General features: G+C 43.0%; 2 protein-coding genes across 5 annotated transcripts in view; both read left to right on the top strand.

The window, feature by feature from the left end:
* Positions 1-257: 257 nt before the first annotated feature.
* On the top strand, positions 258-5337 carry nars2 (asparaginyl-tRNA synthetase 2, mitochondrial). Its single transcript, XM_030403158.1, has 14 exons — positions 258-589; positions 1762-1871; positions 1985-2105; positions 2380-2520; positions 2617-2697; positions 2802-2896; positions 3066-3198; positions 3563-3661; positions 3783-3820; positions 3928-3994; positions 4125-4262; positions 4399-4496; positions 4965-4991; positions 5089-5337. The coding sequence occupies exons 1-14, from the start codon at positions 428-430 to the stop codon at positions 5231-5233; spliced, it is 1455 nt and encodes a 484-aa protein (XP_030259018.1). The 5' UTR covers positions 258-427; the 3' UTR covers positions 5234-5337.
* Positions 5338-6303: 966 nt separating this feature from the next.
* The window catches only part of gab2 (GRB2-associated binding protein 2), a 35601-nt gene continuing 17066 nt past the window's right edge, over positions 6304-24838 (top strand). For 2 of the 4 annotated variants that reach the window (XM_030403128.1, XM_030403122.1), the window contains exons 1-2: positions 6304-6744; positions 22011-22311. In XM_030403128.1, coding sequence (XP_030258988.1) covers positions 6673-6744; positions 22011-22311 — 373 coding nt within the window. In that variant the 5' untranslated portion in view covers positions 6304-6672. Of the gene's footprint in view, positions 6745-17839; positions 17924-21416; positions 21780-22010; positions 22312-24838 lie in introns of those variants that run through there. The other 2 variants (XM_030403146.1, XM_030403137.1) reach the window with 2 other exon arrangements.

The following is a 24838-nucleotide window of genomic DNA, read 5'->3' as shown; positions in this document are numbered from 1 at the left end:
CTCACCATTATTTATTGTTATTAAATATCTATCAATAAATTCTGCAATAAAATAAAATGTCATAAAATATCCATAGAAATAATTGCAATTGAAGTAGTGAAACTGTAATCCTAAACGTCTGACTTTTATCTATAAAGAGCTGCAGGCTCTCCTGAGAAAAAAACTACATCTCCCTAGAGCAATAAAAGCGCTGCTGTAACATACCGACATCTGATTGGTTTATCCGATTCCACGTGACTCGCTTGTACGTATGACGAAAGACCCAAACAGGAAGTGTAGCTGTCAGACAAGTGACAACGTGAAAGTCAAAGTGAAATGTGAACCATCGTAAATTTAATTGAATATGTCGTTGTTTGTCTATTTTGGCTGTCGCGACATGTTTATACTTTTAGCGAGTTTCGTGTGACAAAGTGCTGCGTTAGTTACGATGTTCCGGGCTGCAGCTACGATGTTCTCTGTCACACCAACCGCTTCACTTTGTCGAGGAGTATTATTCAGTATTCGACATTATTGTAAGAGGACACCAACTAAACTCAGAGTATCACAGGCATTTTCAGGAACTGAACTGGGAGCCAATGTCAAAGTGCAGGTGACGTTAACGCCTCGTTTTATTTTTTGATGTTTTCTGCTAGTTGTTGCTAATTTATGCTAACATCAGTCCTTCAGTAACGTGCTACTTATTATAGCACATACACGGTGGTTATCATCTTAGGTTGCATTTACCCATACTCAGTTCATAGATATAAATCACCACAAATGATTGCTGCAAACGGCAATTGCTGAGCGTTAAATTAGCCTGGATCATTTCTAGCATCTAATGCTAAACCAGGAATAAGTTATGGAATGTAACTAAGTACATTTACTCAACTGCTGTACTCTACTCATGCACGATTATGAGGTACGTGTACTTTAGATTTACATTTTCTGCAAATATTGTACTGGTTACTTGTGCATGCTGCAGCATAGCCTTTTTAAAATATATATATATATATACATACATATCTACAGCACATTTTTAAATTAATTAATTTATGATTCCAATAATCAAAAACATACTGAATATGGGAGGCATACATGTAAATACACTATTTATTTTTTTTTACTTTGTTGTTTATTCTGTGACATATCTGATTTTTTATTTTGTGTTTTGTGAATATGTGTTTACCAAAAAATATTGCATATCCACGTACATGCATGTATCCACCCATATCCCAATATCCTTAACTGATTATCAGCAGTTTATATGTATAATAACATTTTTATTGTAGTTTTTCAGAATTTGGTTCATTTAATGACAGAACATTACTTTCGATACTTAAGTAAGTTTGATATCAGATACTTTTTTCACTTTTTCACCTTTATGAAAGTAATAATTTTACACTATCTATTTACTCTTACTCAGGTGTGACTTTTGGGTACTTTTTACTACATTGCTGGGGATACGCTTAATTGTAAATGTAGCTACTTTTCTGTCTATTACCAAACTAAACTATTATTAAATGGATGTTTTATTGGAATCCCAACACATTTTGCACCCTGAACTATGACAGTGAAATAATTTCCACACTTTGCTTTCCAGATGACTTCAAATATAACTGTATATTGATTTAAAAGTCTTAACATTAGCTGACATTTTATTGGGAAAAAATGACGAGTGAAATTCTTAAATGACCACATTACATGCAAACAAAAAGAAGATATTTCTGTATTTATTACGAGAAGGCTGATTGTATCTGATTGTAGTTTGATTCTCTGTTGCAGGGATGGGTTCGCTCTATTAGATCTCAGAAGTCAAATCTCTTCCTCCACCTGAATGATGGCAGCTCTTTGCAGTCATTGCAGGTTGTCGCCAGTCCAGAGCTGAATGATCCGTGAGCACTACTATTTTATCCCTGTAGATAATCCCTCACGTTCCTCATTCCTAAAGTAAGAGTAAGTGCTCATGTGTAAATTACTCTGTCTTTTACGTTTTTCCCAATTTAAGGTCGCTCACATTTGGCAGTGCTGTTGAAGTCACAGGTGTACTTAAGAAAAGTCCACACCGAAATCAGCCAGTTGAACTGGAAGCAGACCAAATCCACGTAGTTGGAGAATGTAACCCTGTGGTAAGGACAATAGTCTCCTCAAGCATCCCACACACATTTTAATGAGTCACTGTGCAGGCTTGAAATTACACCTCATCTCATATCTGCACTGTTATTCACCTTACAGTTGCACCACCTTCATTTTCACATACTGCATTATGATGACGGCTGCCTGTGGTAGTTCTGGTGGCTGGACTTCACTTTTATGCTGCTTTTCTTTCTTGTATTCCTGTTTGTTGTTTTTTTTTTTTTCATTCTCATGTAACTCTTTTGTTTTTTCTTTTTTTGGTCTCAGGATTTTCCCTTTAAAACCAAAGAGAGACACAGCCTTGAGTATATTCGGCAGTTTCCTCATCTCCGCTGTAGGACAAACGCCTTCAGCTCCCTGCTGAGAGTACGAAGTGAGGCCACCACGGCAATTCACTCATATTTCAAGGTGAGAACATCAGTAAAAGATGTTTTAGCGGAATGAAGTGCAACGCTTTTTATATTTATTATGTGTTTTCTTTTTTTTTCTTTTTTTCTATCCAAGGAAAATGGTTTTGTGCAGATTCACACTCCAGTCATCACCTCAAATGACTGCGAAGGGGCGGGGGAGCTCTTTCAAGTTGAGGTGGGTACGATGTGTCAACAAATATTCTTGAAGCGATGGTTTACATATATGTAAACATGAGGATGACGGTGTCTGAAGCCTCACAACCTTGCACTTGCACACAGCCATCAAGCGCAGAGGTAGAAGAAGGTGAGAACTTTTTCTCTGTGCCAGCCTACCTGACTGTGTCTGGTCAGCTTCATCTGGAGGTGATGTCAGGGTGAGATAAAATACATGAATTCATCTTCTGATCATGCGCACATTTTTTTTTTTTTTTTTTTTTTTTAAACTCACATATCCGACTTGTATGTTCTGCCTCAGAGAGTAAGAGACAGACACATACACTGAAGTACAATTCTAATTATGCCTTGTCACTCACACTCTTCCAGGGCCTTCTCTAGGGTCTACACATTTGGGCCTACTTTTCGGGCAGAGAACTCCCAAAGCAGACGCCACCTGGCTGAGTTTCACATGGTGGAGGCCGAGGTCTCCTTCACAGAGTCCTTAGAGGATCTCACAAAGGTACCCTATTCCATTGTCCCCTAAAACAGCAAAGCTCTGTGACATTGATCAAAGTAGGACATTGGTTAAAATGTCACCCTGTCAACTGCTTGTCAATCAGCGTAGTTTTGTGCAAGCAATAGACTGATTTCTTTGTCCAGAGAGGGAGAGATTGAAGAATATTAAAGCTGTTTGATAAAGAGCAGTCATCACAGACGTATGACTTATTCTTTCAACATCTTGGGTGACGTGCACTGATGTCAAATCACACAATTTCCCTGCACTGAGGTTCAAGTTTTACACTAATCTTATGTGACTTTTAAAGTTGCCCCTGTCCACAGTCATCCAGAAAAGCTTTAATTATTAAACCTCGCCCGCTCTGTAGGTCATGGAGGACATGTTCAGATCTGCCACGGAGCATGTCTTGGCTCACTGTGCCGAGGATGTGGATTTGTTTCACAAGCATGTGACTCCCGGACACAGGGTGAGTCCTGTAGGACACTTTAACTTTGGAACATAATATGGCTCCTTATGCCAAACAGCCACAACTGCACCTGACTTCATTATTATCTCAACTTACATGTCTTCCCCGCTGCATCCGTAAGAACGCTGTAGATTTTATGCTGAAGGAGAGATTCCCCGTGTAAGTCTCTACTTTGCTAAACATGGCATGTAAAATGTAATCAGCTCAAGATTAAAGCCAAATGTTGAAGGCCTTGAATGAATAATACTGTCTCTGTCTACTTTTAGGATTACCTACAGTGAGGCGATAGACATCCTCAACCGCAGCTCTCAGAAATTTGCATTCCCAACACACGTAAGTGGCGATGGGTTTTTTTTTTTTGTCCTTCATGGAACAGACTTCATATCTAACGTTACTGTATATTTTCTACTACCTCTGTTATTCCACAGAGCTCTATATTAACTTCAGCTCTTCTTTCTCGCAGTGGGGATGCGACCTTCAGACGGAACACGAGAAGTACCTGGTGAAACATTGCGGCAACATACCAGTCTTTGTCACTGATTATCCTTATGATCTCAAGCCTTTTTATGCAAGAGACAACAAGGACCATCCACGGCATTCAGTAAGACGTCGTTTACACTGTTAAAAATGCTGAGCAAATCAATCATTTGACCACTCAGTTCCTTCCCTGTAGTGTCAGTTGGGTTATCGCAGCGATTTGCATATCCGAGCTGACTGCGACTGTCGCTTGTGTGCAGGCAGCTGCAGTGGACCTTCTCGTGCCAGGAGTTGGAGAGCTCTGTGGGGGCTCGCTGAGAGAGGAGAGGCTGGATTTGCTGAGGGCTCGGCTAGAAGAGTAAGAACACTTACTCCAGGGGTATCAGAAGGCCCAGGGGGTTGTCATATCTGCTTAATGGCTTGAAATTGTTTTTGTATTTTCATTCCTTGAAATCCAGCATAATCCCAGTAGTGTCATTCTGGGATAGCTGGGGCTTTTTTTTTTTACAAGTGTTGCAGTGGCTGGTTTGAGTAAAAATAAGTTTTTTATGAATTCAAATTTGGTTATATTTTCTGTACACTTGCCATCTCCAAGGGCAGCAATGTGCAGAGTCAGAGAGTTTGGCTGTAAAAACACAAAATAACTTCCCCATGATTCACCACGCATACTCAGCGGGAGAAAAACCATAGGATACGTGTCCTATCCAAACAAAAATGATACTATAACTAAGGAAATTAAATGCGGTTTCAGTTTTTGCTTTTTTGCAGCTGAATGTGCTGAATGTATCTACTGCTTTAAGACCAATTATCATCATTCTTTTTCCAGGGTTGGATTAGAAGACACTTACAGCTGGTAAATAAAAAGCATATTTAATTAAAGAACTGACATTTGAAAATAAAACATCCTCACACATCAACAGATTTGTAATGACATTTTGATTTATCCGCAGGTATCTGGATCTGAGGCGCTTTGGCTCCGTCCCTCACGGCGGCTTCGGTCTGGGATTTGAGCGCTATTTGCAGTGCATTCTTGGTGTTGACAGCATAAAAGATGTGATTCCTTTCCCCAGGTTTTCCCATTCATGTCCTCTATAAAACAGTGAGCGCCTAGGAGATGTCTTTTTTACGTCATTGAAGTCTGTTTTTGTTGTTATTCAAACACTGAATAAATACTATATTAAATATTGCTTTATACAGTTGTTGTTGTTGGTATATTTGTCTTTAAAATAACATTGGTTACTTTTTAAATGTCTCTGATTGGGGATTTTGAGAGAGGTTATATTTGACAATGTGGAATTTAATTCAAGATGAGATAATAATTTTTTATTGATCCCAACAGGGGAAATGCAGGTGCCCACGGAAAGAATAAATACAGAGATACAGAGAAACTCAGAGAAAATAATTAAATGTAGAATACAAAAGAAACTATACAAGAAACACAAAAGTTAGTAGTAGTACACATACAGCACCCTGCTAATGTTGTACTTTAGTAGCGCAATATATTTTTGAGAATTCATTTAATATAATTTGTATTTCTCATCAGTTGTGCACGACTTTCCTGTCACGACAATATGATTTATATCTTCTCAAGAAAGTGACTAGTTTCATGAACTTGTGTCTCCTATTCTCGACCCACTTTCACATAAAAAATAAAAGTATGTCAAGTGTCAAGTATTTAAACTCTCCACAAGATGGTGCGTTTTCCCTCTTCCAACCAATCGAGAAAATACGACTATTTCACTCCATAACTACATAAAAAAAATATATTTTTGATTGTGTTACCAGGCTAGTTATTGCTTTGTTTTCAAAGCGCAGAAAATCTTTTTGTTTTGTTGTGTGTGTGTTTTTTTGTTTTGTTTTTTTTACATTTGTTATGATTGATCACAAATATATTATTGTCATGATAAAAAGTGAAATCAGACGCGTGTCTTTTCTTAAAAGTCAAACAAACTCACTCCGTTGGTCTGCTTTCTGCGAGCTGTGTCAGACACTATCTGCGCCGATCGATTCCTCCACGATTTAAACTCGTTTGGGGAATGTTGGAGCGACTTTGTGGCGAGCTGCTCTCCCATCCTGTTCATCCCAGCAGCGCAGCCCATCCCTCCCTCTCTCCCTCTCTCTCTCTCTCTCTCTGTCTCTCTCTCTCTCTCTCTCTGCTCGGTGGGCGTGGTATGAGTTGGGAAAACAAACTGCAGACACCCTACGATACTTCCTCTCCCTGCATCAGTTGAGTTTCCCCGCGACTCCTCGTCAGCTTCGTGCGTAATTCCCCACGAGTCGAGTCTTCTTCTTCTTCGCCCAGCCCCAACCGGGGTTTTGCGCCGGTCGTTGCGCACGGTACCACCAGGAGCGACCGGCAACATCACCGACCAGCACTACTGTGATTTTTTTTTTATCAAATGGGGGGAGCGGACTGCACCAGTGAGAGCCAAACGCCGACAGCACTTTAAACGGGCGAGCCTTCAGGAGCCGTCATGTACTGAGTGACAGACGGGCATTTGTAGAGCGACGAGAGACAGCAGACAGCGACCAACATGAGCGGCGGAGAGATCCTCTTCCAGGGCTGGCTGAGAAAGTCACCACCCGAGAAGAAACTGAGGAGATACGTAAGTGAATCACACTTTCGATTAGTTTCCTCTGTGTTTTGAGAGTTTGAATGGCGCAGAAGTCATTTGTGTGAGTTCTTTGCTGCCACTTGAGTGTGTAGTAAAAAAAAGAAAAGAAAAAAAAAGTGGTGTCAAAGTGAAGACATTTAAAATCCAGTGGTAGCAGGTGCATCCCACCACCAGCTGGACCTCTCCTCTCCTCTCCTCTCTGCCCTACAGGAGAGGCACCGCGTTATTGGTCCATTAGAGGCGAGGAATCAAATGTATCACATGCAAATGCACTTGTCGGGGTTTACATGTAATGTAATGTACTGTAATGGGGTCCTGTGACAGCGTGGAGGTAAGCCTCTGCGAGAGCCGACAGCTGTCTATAATTTGAAGTAAGCAGCTCTTGAGAGACAAACACAAACTGCCAGCAGGCTTTTATCCGATCATGATGAGGTAATGTCTCATCAAGCAGTGATGTGACCAGTTCTCATCTTGGCCGAGCCGACTAATGTCACAACAATGGTGATAACTCCACAGCATTAGGGTGCCTTGATAAGGCTTTGTAAGCCAAAGCCTGCTGTTAGCCTCTTGCTGGGCGCTGGGCAGGGAATGGCTGCAAATCAGATAATGGGATTTATGGAGGCAGATAGAACCATGAGACAATCTCCTATAAATACAGCTGTCCGCTGTTTATGTATGGTGTTGCATTACCAGGCCTCTCCATGTTCCTACTGGCTAACTTTGCCATGATGTCATCTCACTGTTTCATCTGGAAATCCATCCTTGAATGTCTTGAATTGCCCCCCCCCCCTCCCCCCTCCGACCTCCCCCCTTCTCCTGTCCTGTCATTTCCTCATTGTCTTCCACTTAAAGCTGGCTAATGTTTACACAGAGACCACCGTGGTCAGTATGGAACGGCAGCTGCGACGGTGCAGAGGAAAAAACTTGCTCGGTTCGTAGCAGTTCTGTATAAACAACAGGAGAAAAAGAAGAAGAAAAAAAAAAAACCCTCGCAAAGGCAGAGCGAAGCAAGCAGAACGGCCTTCCTCAGGCAAAAGTGCAGGGAACAGCCTCTCGGCCCTTCTCACCCTGCTTCTCACCCTGAGCAGTTAACCTATAAACAACTGCACACACACACACACACACACACACACACACACACAGTTTCAGCCAGCAAACAGTGTCATGAGATGGAGTGTCCAGAACAGGCAGACTTTGCGATAATCTGTCCATCTGAAATTCCTTCCACTTAAAGTCAGGCGTATGGACAATCGGGGCCATTTACTCAGCAGTATTGCTGTCATCTGACATAGTTGACGTCCAAACGCAGAGGGATATTTTCAGATACCACTTTCGCATACTCTCTCACACACACACACACACACATTCCAGCCTGAAGGTGTGTAGTGTTTCTCAAGGAACAAGGTGGCGAGTTTGATCGTCATTATATCGGAATGAATTGAGGAGGTGTAAGGAATGTATTGTCTCGGAGCTGTAACTGACACGTTCGCTGCTACAACAGATCCTACTGTCGTTCCTTCCTTTTAGGAGATTATACTTGCGACAGTGGGAAGGTGTTTTTTTTTTAACTAACAACTCTTCCCTGTCAATATTCCACCTGTTTCCACCACGGAGTCCTCCCTGAGCCGGATGAGGCCTGCGTGTGTTAATCAGTGGCGAGTCGCTGCAATGATTGGTCATTGTGTTCAGCCTCGGCGACCTTCCGCAGATGTGTTTTTTGAAAATGTGGCACACGGCTGTGCGTGTCAGAATGCAGCGTAGAATCCAGTGCAGGGTTAGGAGCAGAGCTTAAACTGGTACTACCACCATGCAAATCGTATGCAAAGAAGGGGAGCAAAAACACTGGTGGCAGTTGAGGCCTGGATTTAAAGAGTGGTTGGGACGTGAGGCAACATGTTTGCCCCAGTAAGTGGGATAACTAGTCCTGGTTAAATGCTCGCTAATTGTTTACAAGTGCGATTAACTCTCTGCTGTGACTCACTCTCCCTACAACAGCTCCTTCGCTGTGCAAACACATGATGAGCATAAACTTTCTGTGTCCCCCCCCGCCCCCAAATCATGTGACCGAGTTTAGTCACTTTTCACACGCGCCGCTGCATCTCCACAAGGAAAACAGTCGCGCTCTGATGTCTCAGAGCCGCTCAAATGAATCACTCGGTTGTAGTTATCTCTTCTCGGGGGCCGACCGAGGCTCCAGAGGTGGGCAGTGGTTTCAGGGTAAAGGGGGGGGGGGGGGAGTGGCCTGGTTGCTTTTGTTGAACAATGTCCAGAATAAGCAGAAGGAACATGAAAACAACTGACTAATCCAGCACTTGCCCAGAGCCTCTTGCATAGTTGTGTGGAGGTTATTTTACTCATCAGTCAGCGGTCAGACGATATGCTTCATCATGTCTGCCACATTAGCACAAAACAGCCTTCTGTTAGAAGCTGCTGCTAAGCCAACTCATCACGTATCAAATCAATACGCTGTTAAAATACGTCTGTTGACACAGCTCTTCTTCCTCGAATCTTCCGTTCGCCTCAACCTCCTCCTCTTCCCGGTCTTTCCTAGACGTGTCTCCGTGAAGCACGATGTTGACACAATGCGTCATGAAACGTCATCAGGGCGAATCGTGGACGTGTGAGCCGTGGCCTATTTGCATGCACGATATCAATCACGCAATGGGATGTGTCACCGTGTCAACAATTTAAGACCTGTTCCCAGGTAGTGATCGAAGGTGCTGTTGGCAAGAAAAGCCTCCCCGTCTGCCCGTTGTTGTATCTGACATCACAAACGTGTCTGTTCACATACAGTAAAGCGTTGCCACATTCCAGACAGATCGTATCGGCAAGGTGATAGCCGCTTCTGCTTTTCCTCCCGCTTGCCAGCTTCTCCGGGGCTTCGTAGTCTTGCCCCTCGTGGATGGTACATGAGGAGAGAGAGGAAGAGAGGCGGGGGGGGGGGGAGTCAGTGAGTTTTCAAGGCAGGCCTCGCAGCAGAGCAAGCAGCAGCCGCTTGTGTCCCACTGTCAGCTGCCGGGTCTGCTGTTGTTTTGCAGAGGGGCTTTGGGAAGTCCTTGCCCTCAGAGGTCAACAGAGAACGCCTCCCAGTTCCTGCTTTGACAGACACCCAACGCTCACACAGACATTTTCCTTGTTCCACTTTATCTGTGGGCCCTCGAACGGGCCTTTTTCCCCCCCCCCCAGAAGCTACAAAACTGGGGTGGCTCTATGCGACTGCAGTATCAACGTCAGATAAGTTTATCGCGGGTTAGATATGTTCGCTTAAAGGGATCCTCGCGATCGGCATACGGCTGGAATCTTCATCTTTCAAGATGCTGGAAACGGGAAAACATTTGACGGTTTTCCTGATCTTAACTATCAATCAAAAATGTGCGATACATTTTGTGTGGACAAGTTGTGTATCCTTTCTTAGCAGCGCATTGTGGAGCACAATTGCACCCAATCGACATTCATGAGAAGTGGATGCATAAACTTGACAACGTTGTACTTTCTCGCCTTTTTCTCCGGCAACCCGAGTACATCCTTTCATCCACTCTTGCCACGCTGGCCTTGTTTGAACCTTTGTCATAATATCCTGTCCTTTGCCATGAACTCTGGTTTAGCCTGTGTGTTTTCTGTCCAAGACTTAATTATTGCACCAATAGCAGTCGCCAGACTTCCTTTAGATGGTACCTACAGGAAATGTTGTGACAGAGGTCCCATGACAGGGAAAGAGATTAAATTGGTCTGTGAGTATATAAATGTATTTCCATCTATCAAGACTATATCAAGCAGAGCTTAAAATACTGCCGGTCCGAAGGAAATGAGATCCGATTGATTTTTCTCTCGTGATTCGGGCGAGCAGTGAAAATGTTTTTACTTATTTGCTGAACCCTCAGAAAGTACACTATCACCGCACTGATGGTTTCATTTAATGGGGCTAAAAATACCAAAAAAATTGTCTCAGATTACAACAACGGGGATCACAAACAGCTGACCGAAACGATTCCTGGGGTTAATCCATTTGTGTTTTCGACCCCTCTGCTGCTACTTCAAGGAAACATTGCACTAATGAGACCATAAACAAATAATCGTTTTTGACATCTGCGCTGTTGATTAGGTGCAAACACAAAGTGATAGACTTGAATCACCCTACTAGCTCTTAATAGCTTCCATGTCATATGACTGTCATTAGACTGACTTTCTGAAATGGGCTTTGCAGTTTGTAATTTGATTCTTTACACTGAAAACAGTTGCTCACACCTGAGGGCTTCTCCTGACGCCCCCCGAGCAGGTCTGTTCGGTTCAGTTTAGATGCAGCGTGATAGCGGATGGTGAGGGACGGGAAACTCTGCTAAACTTACTTCAGACAACGTGTCACATACTGATCACATGGCTGCTTACTTCGCCGGAGTAATTTCAGGTATCGGAAAGTTATTTCACTAATGCAGCAACAAGATCACCACGGCGGACAGCCAAAGATGTCAAGTGTTCACTTTCATCCATTCCTAAACAACATATTTTAGCTAAGGTAGAAATGCAATTAATAAACATACTTTTTAATTTGTGAATGTACTCTAAACACTGCAGATTACTACAACGCTAGACTTTTACTCGGATGTCATATTATGTGGGTTGTAATAACCAACAGAATGATAAAGAATACTGTCTTGAAATGGTAAGCAGAGTGTGTCATTCCCTCGGCACAGCACACTTGTAGGTAGTGATATTTATACTTGTGTTTCAGAAGGTGGTCGCTGTTTATTCCTGGCAACATCATAATGTGTTCTGTGAGGTAGGACTTTGATAAAAGCTGAAATAATCTTGTTGTGACAAAAATTGTGTGCTGTATTTGAGGTCTGTGTAAATAGTCTAAATAATAGTATTTAAAAAGAAAATACACACAAATAAATATAGGCTATATGGATATAAGGGAAATGTATTTAATTTGGTAAACATCATTTCACCAGAATAACACACACATATATTGGAGGCTTGAAATATATAATTGCTAAGAGTGATAATAACAGTTTTATTGTTAATTTTCTAGTTTTAATGAGACAATAATTGGCCTTTTTAATGGGTTAAGCTCAAATGCAGTTTAATGTGCAATGCAGGTCAACTATGAGGTGAACCAATGTTCTCTTTCAATAATTAATAAGACTTGATTTTTTTTTTTTTTAAACCTCAAATGTTCCGAAACAACTTGAAGGACAGAGATGTCGGGCCAGGTGATTCCCGGTGATGACACAGAGAAGAATTGCGATTACATTCCACTGGCCTGACTTTCCCCAAAATATCTGGGATATCAGCCAAGATTTCAGAAGTGTGCATCCCTTGAAAATATATTTTATACTCCTTTAAAAATGGCCCTCACTGTTGGCGCTTTCTCAGAACCCTTAGCCATGTTATGCCTAACTGAAGTGGGAGTATGAAGGCAGTTGCATTAAATAGATTTGTACCGCAAACAGCTGTAAATATGCTAAGATTAGAGTGGTGTGACGTGTTGACCTTCTGTTTCATGTGAAACTCTTTGTCATGCTGTGGTAGTTTGTAGGAGTAGGAAATCTGTAAGCAACGTGCCATTTGGCTGAGGTTGTGGTACAGGTGGTTATAGTCAAAATGAAAACAGCTACAGGCACGACCTTGTTTCTTTGCGAAGTAGAGATCATTAATTTGGTTTAGGAAGCAGCGATGCGGTGGGAAGTGTTCATTTTCTATACATAAATTATCTTTCCATGCAATTGTAAAACCACAATTCAAGTAGCCACGCAGATGTAAATGTGTGTTGCACCACATTGTTGAAAGCCTTTAATACTCAAGTTCGGTGTACCTGTCACTTTTCCGACATCGGGGATACTTTTTTTCTGTCATCTTAAGATCCAGACAGCGATGAGTCAGAGCAGTTCAGGAACTGAAATTTCCTACAGCTGAAGCTCAGATAAGAATAAACTCCCGAGTGTTTTGTCTATTTTGTTCAGGGTCCTGTCTGATTCCAAGATTTTCAGATGACACACTGCACCGGCTGGTAGGCATCTTGGAGGTTCACCGTCCCAAAGAGCAGGCAGCAGAGGCACCGGACATTCAGTAATCTGGATGGAATATTCTAGCACAAGTAATCATTTTAACACACCAATTTGATTCTTACATAAAAGGTAAATGATCAGCTCAGCTGAGTGGCTCCTAATTTGCTTTATTAGGCCATTTTTATTGTGTTTATTGTGGGAGGCACTGGTGTGTACTTATGTACACAAATGACAGCATGGCAAGTGCTCTTGTAAAAGACTGTAATGGTGACTTGTTATACTACTACAGTACAGCAAGCACTGACTCCGTTGTTGTTAATGCAAACCTGACAAAGTGAATGTCCGGTTCATTATGCTTAGTATTAAAATAGTTTCACAAGAAAAACAAGTCCAAAAAGCTTTTGTAAAAGGACTTTATATCATACAACAGTCCACCTGTCCAAGCGGTCTGTCTTCTGGTTTACCATTTGAACCTTATATTTTGGTCCTGTCTTTAATTTAAGGGTGTTTCTCTCTCGTTTCATGCTCAAATCGATGATTGATTCAAAATAGCCACTTAAAAAGTGTATTTAATCGTCAGGAGAAATTATCCAGGTGGCAATGTGAGACGTTGCTAATGACGACCGCTCTGTGCAACCGTTTGTTTGCTGGTGCGCTCCGGCTACATGTCATGTTTTCCAATATATTTTGCTGACGTCATGCTGTACAACGCAACATCCTGAACGCACCGTCAGTGGCTGCCTGTGATGATGCGCGCCGCTGGATGAGGCGAGAGTGCATCATGTGATCCGAGCCGGGGCGATGTCGTGACAGATTAAGTCGCTGAGGTCAGACTTCCTCTTGTAGGTAAATGTTTCTCCGCTGTAGTCAGAGAGACCAGGAGATGCTCACAGCACGCCCTCCGTACACCAGACGCGTATGAGCCGCAGCAGATGGCGGAGGCAGTGGAAGTGACACAAAGAGTTCTGATTAAAGATAATGCGCCCCGTTAGTCAAACTGTCAGGGCGGGCTCACGCTAAACAAGCCCGGCCTTTTGCTGATGTGGAGACGCGGTGAGAGATTAGTCATTTTCCTAATGATGGAAGTGTTCGACTGCAAATTGAGACTCATTATATCTACTGAGAGCTTTTGAGGGGGTTGTTTTTCATAGGATGCGCTGCAGATTTCACAGATCATTGCTCCCGCGAAGTGGCTGAATGAGGACTGTAGGTACCGAATGCAGCATCCCTCTCTATCATTGTCACACCTGTGGGATGGAGCTCTCCGTCACAGTCGTGTGGCATTGTGCGTGGAATCGTATTTTTCCGAACGCTGAATCACATCAGGCTCTATTCTACAGGCACTAAGCGGGTTTCAGAGCCGATGTCTTGCTTTAAAAGGGAGCATGTGTATGTGCACGGATGAGGGAAACATCAGGAGCGAAGTGTTCCCACCCTCGAGAGGAGCCTGTCTGTCTTAGCGCTCCACGGCTAACCTCCCACCTTCTTTATTAACACGCAAGAATTTATGGGCCTGTTTGGGACTTATCTGCATGTGTTATGTCTCGCAGCTGCTCGGCCTTCCAAGGCCGGTGTTTTGACTGTTCGGGGAAACCTGAGCAGTTTGATTTAAATTGCGACGGTCCTCTAATGCATCCGTTGGACCTACATGCCTGTAGTTTTATACTTGCGGCAATTTCTGTTTAACATCTTTTCATGTTTACTTCTCTGGGTACACGGAAAGGACAGAGTTGTGTCCAACCCAGGAGCATCTGGATCTCTTCACCGCTCAGACAGATAATGGGCTGGAGCTGCTGGAAGTGCAAAATGGACACACATTGTTGGCACACTGTTGGACTCCTGTTTTGTTTGTGACCTGAATTTATTGGAAAGGCTCCAGAAATGCGTGTTATAAACTTTGTCCGGGACAGCGCTCTGCTTAACGTCTCGCCTAGTCGAGTGGAGATGTGTAAAGTCCTGTGTAAACTGTAGGACATGCTCTCTCTAGTTCATTTGTGGTTTATTTAAGGCTCACTGTTACATGGTGTCGCGGACAGTAAATACAGATACAGATCCGCCAAGCGCAGAGAAGACGCTTGGGACACATTAGAAGACAAATATATTGAGAGGTGAGAACCGAAGTGACTGAAGTGACATTTGACCAACTTTACAGAAGAACAAAGAACAAAAATGACCATAATACTTCCAGATCAGCATTTTTTAACGCTCTGGTCAATTTTGAGATTTGGGACTTTGCTTTGCTCCATAAAATGTCTCCTTTCAGACTCATGGAAAGCTCAATTTAACTTCACATTTCTGATCTGAACATTTATGCGTATCAGCGCGTATTCAATTGGACAGCTTCTTTTGCGTATTTAAAATGATAGAAAACTTTGTCTTGATGTCAGTCATCAACCTTGGAAGTTTCATGGTGGCATCTGTTAGTCAAAGTTTTAGCTAATTTGCCATTTTTTTCCTTTAAAATGCGTGATAGTTTACAATGCTTTTCTTTGTGGTTTTTTTTTTTTTTTTTCTCATGCGCTGAGTCAGAAATCTCGATTTACATAACACTTATTCCTAAAAACATGGCCAAAATGGATTTCCCATGGCTGTTGATGGTATTTACTCACATGTGCCCTTTTGGCGGTAGAAATATATGAAAGTTTTCTTTGTGCTATCAGCAATATTCTTCAAAGGCAATTGTGCTGCATTCTGTCGCTCACTGACGCTCCCATCTGCTCATGGAATGTGGACTGACGTGTGACCCACTATTGATTAGGACCAGATAATCAGGACTCTGTCGTCATTGTCTGCCACAGTCCGTCCAGCTTTGTCCCCATCACCGCATTAACCCGAATCACAAGTGGCTAGGCATTCGCTCATACAATCACGGCCATTATACAGTATTAGTCCCACCTTTTTTTATGTCATGCATTCCAAAGTGGTCCTCACTGCCGCTCTTCTGTTGAAAGGCTTTCCTATGGAAAGACCAAATTCTTGCTTAAATCCAGCGACAGAAAGGAAAATAAATCAACTCACTGATGTGCTAAATGTTCTTCTTTTGTTCCCACGTGGAACAGATGTGGTGTGAATGCATTAGGGAAGATTTGTGGGAGTGCTTCTGCAATTTAAACAAATCAAATTAAAAACTGCACCATGCTAACATGTGAGCAGTTGGTAGTCTGCCAGAATACTCAATCAGAAAGTTTACTATGTAAGCTTCCAAATCAAGGTTACAAGGTGCTTTCGGTGGAAAAGCCAAGATAAAAGTATGAGTCATGGCATTTAAAATGTAGCTGTTTTGCTAAAATAGCCCTTTCCTTTTTCCCATCCCTTGCTTTGAGGAGCAGGGCTGTATTAGTTGCTTCATTGCATTGTGATTCTCCCTTGAAAGATTATGTCTCGGTGCGGAAAAATCAATAACTGGAAAATAAATAACCCAATTCTGGACATTATGATTCTTGTAGCAACTGAAAACACTGGACTGTACGTTTCTCGTAGCTGAACCAGTTTAAATGTGAAGCACAACAGACGTAACCGTGTGTTGATTTCATGCTCTGAGCTACGTCACTTTTTCCAGTTTTGATGAGGATGGCTGAGCTAATAAGGTAATGGAAGTAAATTCATCTGTCTATTTTAATTGTGGATCGATACTAATACACAGTGTTTTCAAAGTAGCGAGTAGTCCCACTGTGAGCAAAATTAAATCAATAAGTCAAAACTTTTGATGCACTAAGATGCATCGATAATTGTTTTGCAATTCAGAGGGGTGCGATACGATTACAAAAGTACAGAATAAAAAGATTAAAACATTTTTCTTTTCTTTTTTTTTCATTTGATATGTGAAAGCTCACACTTGACTTCTGGGAGTCCCTGTTGGCTGAAATTGGATACTAAAGATCCCCCCCGACCACTTTTTCCTCCCCCTCTTTATTTTGCCCGTGCTCTGTCCCAGCCCTTAGAGGCCGACCAGTGGGAACACTCTGAGAGCACTGATGGGATCCCTCTCAACTCACCTTTTACTATGAGCAGTAATGGCCCAGCGCCAGTGCATTTTAATGCAGTCTCATCACGCTGTTGTCAGTGTGTGTGTGTGTGTGAGAGAGCACTTGCTCTTGCTCTCAGATTCACCATCACACACGTCAAATGGGAGACATGTTGCCTGAGGCGTACGGTCCTACTATAGCCGAGCATTTAGAGTCACAAGAGGTAAATCTCCCTGCTGCAACACATGACCTTTACAAAAGCTGCTAATAGATGAGAAAATGTACACAAGCGAGGCCCGCTGCAGCTACACAGTGCTGGTGTTTGTGCAGCTGTGTGGTGTGTGTACTGCAGCAGCAGGTAAAGCCGGAGGACGCGGAGCCAAACACAACAACCTGCCGTCTCCTCCTCTCCTGCTATAATAGGAGGAGAGGTAAACAAGACCGTTCTAGCCTGTAACTGGGATAACACGTGTGTTAAGATTAGATGTTTGCTCATGTACATTTAAAAACATGTGTACTGATGCTTATCAGCCAGGCTGTTGACACAGCCTACTACTACACACACACAGACACACACACACACAGACACACACACACACACACACACACACACACACTCTGTATTGCACTATGGCTGCGAGAGGCACACCTTAGATAATTGTTTGAGCCACAGCCATCTCAGTTCATTAGTCAGTGTTATTGGGACAGCGGAGTGGTGAGTTCAAAGACACGAGACTGGGCTTGTTTTTACGGTGTTTATACATATGTGCCAATACAGCGAGTGATTGCCGTCACTGTCACTGTCTGTTTATCTTCTGAAACGCGGTGTAAAGCCTCGGAGGACTATCAACACAGAGACAATAGTGTCCCATTTATTTCTATGAATGGAGAGCGTTTGTATGAATTTGTTTGTTTTCCCACAGTATCATTGTTTTGCAATCTGCCAAAAATAGAGCACAACGTGCCTATGTATCAACACGCAACGAAACAAAAGGAATTGGCAAGACAAAACCTGTTTTGATCCTATTTCTGGAAGTAAACTTGCTCAAAAGATTGTTATGTGCGGTTTTGTTATTAGATGTTTTCCTTCCCAGCCATCTAGAATAGACGCAGACGTGTTGTGCTGGGTGCTGTGGTCTCTCAGTATCTGTAGCTGGCTGCCATCAGCGCAGGACAAAGAGACTATGTTGGAACAAGGTAAGATCAAGCCTTTATGGGATGATTGGATAAGACTGAAGGGACTAAACGCTGTGCGTTCATAGATACGGATGGCTGCTCTTCCTCTTGGAGAGCTCTGAGCGCTGGCAGGCAGTCCTTTTTTCTTTTTTTTTTTTACAGTTAAGAGTTGAGACCTTTATAATCTAAACAGAGGGATTGTTTAACCTAAAATCGTAGGATATCTTCACAGAGTCCTGTCTTTACTGTTTCTCATTAGAAGTATCGTTTTTTCTGTGCTCTGTGCGGTTGTGCAGTTCTTTTCACTGCTCAGATTTGACCTTTTTATTTGACTTTGATCTCATCTGCAGTGAGAACAGAAGAACACGATGAAGAAATGCCGGTACACGGGAGTTACGACGCGTCTCGCGTGGCTTGTTGTGTTTTGCACAGCGTAACTCTTTGATATTGTGTTGGTTTAGGGTGTGATTAGTGGCCTGGCTCACAGCTTTTCTCACCGGTCCAGTGGACTGTCCAGTCCAGTTGTTAACAAGGGCAGTGTGTCTCAGCAGAGCCCCCTTTTTTTTTTTTTTCATTTTCTGCGAACAGCGATGTAGCTTAAACCAAAGCCACGAGGGGGAGGGGAAAGTTGAAGAGTAGGGAGAGTTCAGCCTAGTTTTACGGCTTCGGCCCTCACTTCCCAGCGCTTCAACAGTGATCGATGAGCTTAGACATGCTCTGCAGGACAGGCGGTGGGTGGGTTAGCTCATTTTGTTGTGTCCTCCTCCCCCATGATTTACTTTGCCGGGGAAGTTTGCACAAATTTGAGAGTGTGCATGAGATGAGGGAGAGAAAGAGAGAGAGAGAGAGAGAGAGAGAGAGAGGGGAAAAGCTGCTCTGCCAGTTGTGTTGTTGAACAGGCGGATTCGAAACTGAATGCACCGAAGATGTTTTTCTCCATTTTCCATGCAAGATTTCTGCGAGGAGCGTAGCAGAAAGTGAATGACAGAGGGAAACATTATTCAGCTCTGCCACTCAGACCAAGCTGTAAATTATTGTGTTCTTGAATTAGACAGCAACTGCTCTTCCTGTGGAAAATACTCATTCTATTTTTGGTTTGATAAGGCCCCTAAATGAGTTGTATTTCCTTCGCGGTTGAGAGCTGTTGCTGTCTTGGGTTAATACGCTGGCCGCAGCTGAAGGATGCCAGGAATAACCCAGCTGGGTTGTACTGACCTCTCGAAACCGGGCAACGCTCCAGGTCTCAATTAAGTGATGCTCTCTCTTTCCAGAAAAGGCAATAATATTTAAATGGGGCTTGCAAGAGTTATAGCAATTTCTCTGTGACGGGTGCGACGACCCTGAACCAAAGAGCGTTGTGGACCAGGAAAAAGAAAGAAAATGCATTCACCTCTCTGTTTGTTCTCCACATGAAGTGCAATAATGATATCATTGGTAATGGTTTTGGTTCTTAATGGCTTAAGGTAAATAAAGTTCGCACTTTCACAGAATTCTGAAAAGGAAACTCGGTGAGTAACACTCTTGACTTCTTTGAAACTTGCTTTCCCACACCCTTCACCAGCGCAATCTGTGTTACTGAACATTCATCAGAGCCTCCCTTATTGAGAAATTACCTAATACATATTTCGCACACGACTACGCAACTCAACAGATCGCGCTGATTAAACCTCGTTTTTTTGTTCCCACTTCCTGCGACTGTGGCCGACGGTAAGATGCACGCAGCACTGCAGCGCCACTGTCGAAATCATCACCGTTGTACTGCCCGCAGCTTTTATCAGTGTATCAGTCTGACAGCAAATGAAATGAAAAAAGCTTTATACCCCAGCACCCCAGGATTACTTCAGCTACACGCCGAAGATAAGATCACAGTCTGCACTTCCTGGAAGAAGAGAAAGAAAACATGTTTCTGCCTCTTCTTACCTGTGTTCGCTTCTCAGGGGGGAAAATGAACAGAGCGGCCAACATTTTGAAATTACACCTCGGTAACATCATCCACAAGAAAAGAACGATGATTGCTGAGCATATTATAGCAGAGGCAGTGTACCTCTACCTCCAATAAAGTAGGGGAAGTTGTTCTATTTCTATAAAATGTAACACGCTATAGATTTGATGATTAATGCTACTGCGGAACACAATGTGTAACATGGAGTTGTTGTCTCTACATTCTTGTGAATTTCTCTGGGTTTGAACATTGTTGGAAACATTGGCAATAATGAAGTACACGACTCAAGAATATATCTAACAAAGGTCTTGTCGTTTTTTGTCATTTTGATGCAGAAATGTTACATATTATATCTTTAAGAACACTCTATATTAATTAGACTGATTGTGTGATGAGAAACGGCAGGATGTTTCAAACAGCCCTCCACAGATGACAGTGATTGATAGTATTTAAACTCAATAAACAAAAAAGGTTCCAACTGCAATCAAAATGTGTACACAGGGCTAAATCATATCAAACTCCAGTTGTCCCAATAAAGCTTGAGATGAGGTAGCTTATCACAATAAAAAAAAAAAAAAAAAAAGTTAATTAATTTTATTGTTTTTACATAGTAGAGACAAACAATTGGGCCGAGGAGTTTAACATGAACAAAACACGGCTGAAGAGGCAGAAACTCCCTGTATTTAGCATTAGCAGTGATGACTAGCATGACTTACAGAAGGAATAGAGGAGAGGCATCATTCTGAGCAGTATGCAGATGGGATTGAATTTTGTGAAGTCAGAAAACACCGGATAAGCAGACATTTTGTCGTGCTGCGGTGGGAAAAGTCACATGTGCGACATAGAAGACCGCTCTCCTCTGTGTGTCCCAGCGTTCCAGTAGGAACTGACAGTGTGACAGGCAGCCAGGATGCACAACACAATACCAGGACACTGAAACCGAGTGGCTTATTACAGCCAGCATTGATTTGAGCTCATAAGAAAACTCGGCGTGCCTATTTCCAGAGGAGATTAGGAAACACTCCCCTGAAAAGCACAGGAGAGACGCGATGCAGATCCATGTTTGCAGCCCCGCGTGCGTGTTTGTGCGTCTGTGTGGTGTGAGTCTGGCTGAGGGGGGCGTGGGGCAGTTAGCCTTGCGGCAGTGTCTGTGTTGATGGAGAGAGAGAGAGAGAGAGGGGGCCTGCAGGATCCTGTGTGTCAGCAGCCTGCATGTGAGAGACATTGCCGAGCGGAAGTGCATCACTGGCAGATGTCCAAGAGCCCCCCTCCACTCCCCCCTTTACTCCCCCTTTCCCTTCCTGGTCTATCTTCCTCTTTTGTCTCTGAGCACAGAGAACACAGAGGCCCTTTAAGACAGCCACTGGAAAACACATATGGAGCTGTTGTCGTCAAGGCCGCCGTTCTTCCTCTATGCTAATCTATTTTACAAGTACAACAGTGATTTTGTTGGTGTGAATTTGACACGTCGTGTTGTAGGCTTCTCGCTCTTGCATCGTAACTGCGCGCATTGTTGGAGTGTGTGCGTTTTGCCGTCCTGTCATGTGGTTAACACAAGGGATGTTTATTTACACTCCTGCCCGAGTGACATGCGCGAATCCAAGATGTAGCTCGGTTTGGATTGGTTCACATCGGTGTCACTCGCCAGCTCTTGAGGTGGGTGGAGCCCCTCGGTCTTATAATGGAGTTGTCATGGAGGAGCTCTGCTTCTTCTGTCAGCTCACAGAGGGATATCGGCACAGGAAATACGTTGGGGAGGGAGTAAACACCTGCTGTCTCCCCCTCACAGCCTCCGACACACACGCAAACCGCACACAACCACACGCGTGCTACAGCGCAGTAACCTGCTCGAGTAAACAGAGTTTAGTTTCTGTGAAGTCTGTTTGATCAACAGTTGACATCAACTGAAGTCCAGCTGTTGACTGCGTCGCCAAGGTTACACTCTGCATCACACACATTAAGAAATCAAACTGAATCTGTTTATTATTTGAGATGCAGATGGTATCTGCGTTGCTTACATAATAAAAGAAAAAAAAAATTGAAGTACAAGTTTATCATTCACTGGCTAGACACATATGTTTTAGCCACGCTGGCTCACAGCACAACTGCTTCCTTTTTGCGTACGTTGTGGTTTTTTTCTCACCTTTCAATCTGTTTTTTTCCCAGGCATGGAAGAAGCGCTGGTTCATACTCCGCAGCGGCCGCATGAGTGGCGACCCTGATGTTCTGGAGTACTACAAGAACGACCACTCCAAGAAACCCATTCGGGTCATCGACCTGCACTGCTGCGAGCAGGTGGACGCTGGCCTGACCTTTAAGAGGAAGGAGTTCCAGGACAGCTTCGTGTTTGACATCAAGACCTCAGATCGCACTTTTTATCTCGTAGCTGAGACTGAGGAGGAGATGAACAAGTGGGTCCGCTCCATTTGCCAGCTGTGTGGGTTCAACCAGTCAGACGACAACCACGGTAGGCAAACCCGACCTGTCCAAGCTGCTCTTTCCCTCCGCCAATGCTTTTTTTTAATCACTCCACTATTTTCCTTTTTCCATTAAACGAGGCCAAAAGTGTTGTTGTTCATTTATAAATACATTCTATATTCTTTATTTCCCTATCTTTCTTTCGGATTACCGAAAGTTTTTGTAAGTCTTTGTAAGTTTGATAACTGATTAATTATTCGAGTCATTTATCATGCAAATCCTCTGAATGAATACCTGCTTCTCTCTGAGTGTTTGTTAAAGCTTTGGCAAATTAGTTTGAGGACATTTTTCCCCAATTCCCTGAATGATAATGTGTTTCAAGACAAACAAGCAGTACAGCAAAAATCACCTCCATTTTATTTTGTCTCCCACTGTCGTTCATGTGTTCTGTTTATTTGGAACAGCTTGCATCTTAATTGTCACAAAAATTCAGCAGCCGAGGTCCAGCCACGTAAGATCATTGGGAATTGTATTTTTTTTTTGGGAGGGAATAGAAGAGGAGCATCTCTGCCAAATAAAGGCAGGGTGTTACAAATTTTTTTTTCTCCTCATTTGTTTTGTTAAAAAAAGGTTTGTGGATATGGGCCAATTCAAACGGCCAATTTGCGTATTTAGAGGTTTGAGTTTGTGTTTTTGACACAGTTTCTGCTTTAAACTTTACTTCTGTGCATTGGAATGCATTTTTTCATTCCTGTCATTAATAAAGAATGACAGAATCGCACCATAAAGCATGTCGGATAGAGGCGCCTCTCGGACAATGTACACTAATGATTATGCAGTAATGTTCTAATGTAAAGCGGCTTCTGTCTGAGGCGGGGAAGAGCAGTCCTTTCGCCTTTGAGCCGTAGATTTGACGTAATTATCTTAATTACACAATGCTGATCTGTTGCTATTAAAAACGCAACCGCTGCACGCACAAAGTGATGACTCGAAACGAAAGATGGCAAACGCCTCTTTACTACCCTTCCCACAGTGGGTGAGGCCTGCAGCAGTGTGGGTGAACTCACTACTAACAGATGTGTTTCTTTGGACGAAGTATGAATGTGATGTGTAGTTACTGTCAGTTCAGCTCATGAGGTTTTGTGGTAAGATGAGTAAGATTCCAAAGAAGCTGTGATGCTGTGTTAAATGCAACAAAACAGAATACAATCATTTGTAAGTTTGGTAATATCCTTTATACACTAATGCGTTGTACAAAGTGGTGAACTTTGCGTCATCCGTCCTTGTGAAAGACTGAGCCTTTCAAGGATGTCCCTTTCCTACCCAATCCCGATACGATCGCCTGTTGCCAATGAACCTGTTTACCTGTGGAAGGTTCCAAACAGGTGTTTTGGTTTTTTTTTTCCAACTTTTGACAACTTTCCTGGTGATTTGCTGCCCCTGTCCCACCCTGTTTGAAATAATGAGCATTTATTAACAAAAATCAATGAAGCCGATGAGGTTCAGCACTCTGTGTCTGTTATATCAGTACAGTGTATGTGTCCCATCCAGATTGGACTCGTGCTGTTTTTATTCCCGCCACCTGGCAGCTGGTGGACGTTAATTTTTGTGCACATGGTTGATCATGTATGACGTGCGACATGTGCAGGTGTGGCGTGTAATAAAAAAAACCAAAAAAAAAAAAAAAAAAAACAGCTGTGGAGAGTTTAATAATACTCACATTATGAGGGGATACCCCGAGTCCAAGTACAAGAATCACACAGTCTGCATCTCAAACTGTATCAACTGTAGCCAGCAGGGTGTGGCTGGGAGAATGGGTTTGGGGTAGTGAGAGAGTTTATGTCATAACAGCTGCATCAGTGATTGCAGCCCCTTCAGTATAAACATCACATCAGGCCTTCTTGCTCATGTAACTCTGTTTTTCCCTGAAAAGTTCAGTTCCCTTTTCTTAGAAACGTCACCCGGACACTGTCAGCCCTCTGTGTTCGTCCAAATGCATTTTTCATACTCTATTTTAGTAGGTGGCAACTTATGAGTAGAAATTAGAGTTTGTTAGCGCCCCTCTGTGCGCTCGCTCCTTCTCTGAAAAACCACTCGCAGCTTCTTTCCGAGCAGAATTAGGATTCGCAGCGTTGCGTGCGCCGGGGGGGCTGTGATGGAGACGTGTGTTTCAGTGCTCTGGATAGGCGTGAACTCCTCTTGGAAATATGATATAAGCCTCCCGTCTTCTTAAAGCAGTCAGTGTTTTTAAGTGCGTAGGTAATGGTGGTTTTAATTTTTCCGTGTGTGTGTGTGTTAATAGTTAACCAAACATCCTGGAGAATGTCGTATTGTATGTTTTTCCTTCACATACATCATGTGTCCCTCGAGGGCATAGCTGCTTGATTTTCTAGTGGTTCCCTATTACGTCATTACCACTGTCTTAAAAGGAGGGACGAGCAAAGACATATATTTGGAAAAGCAGTCATGGATCCCGAGGTGGTTAATGAGACAATCTTGACCCAGCGTGCTCTGAAACGATTGACCCCTCAGCCGATTGTGCTCGTTCACTGAGAAAGATCTTCCTGGCATCTGTT

This window comes from Sparus aurata, chromosome 2, assembly GCF_900880675.1.
Source record: "Sparus aurata chromosome 2, fSpaAur1.1, whole genome shotgun sequence".
NCBI classification, from domain to species: Eukaryota; Metazoa; Chordata; class Actinopteri; order Spariformes; family Sparidae; genus Sparus; species Sparus aurata.
The sequence above is the reverse complement of the archived record's forward strand: the minus strand, read 5'-3'. Positions and strand labels throughout refer to the sequence as shown.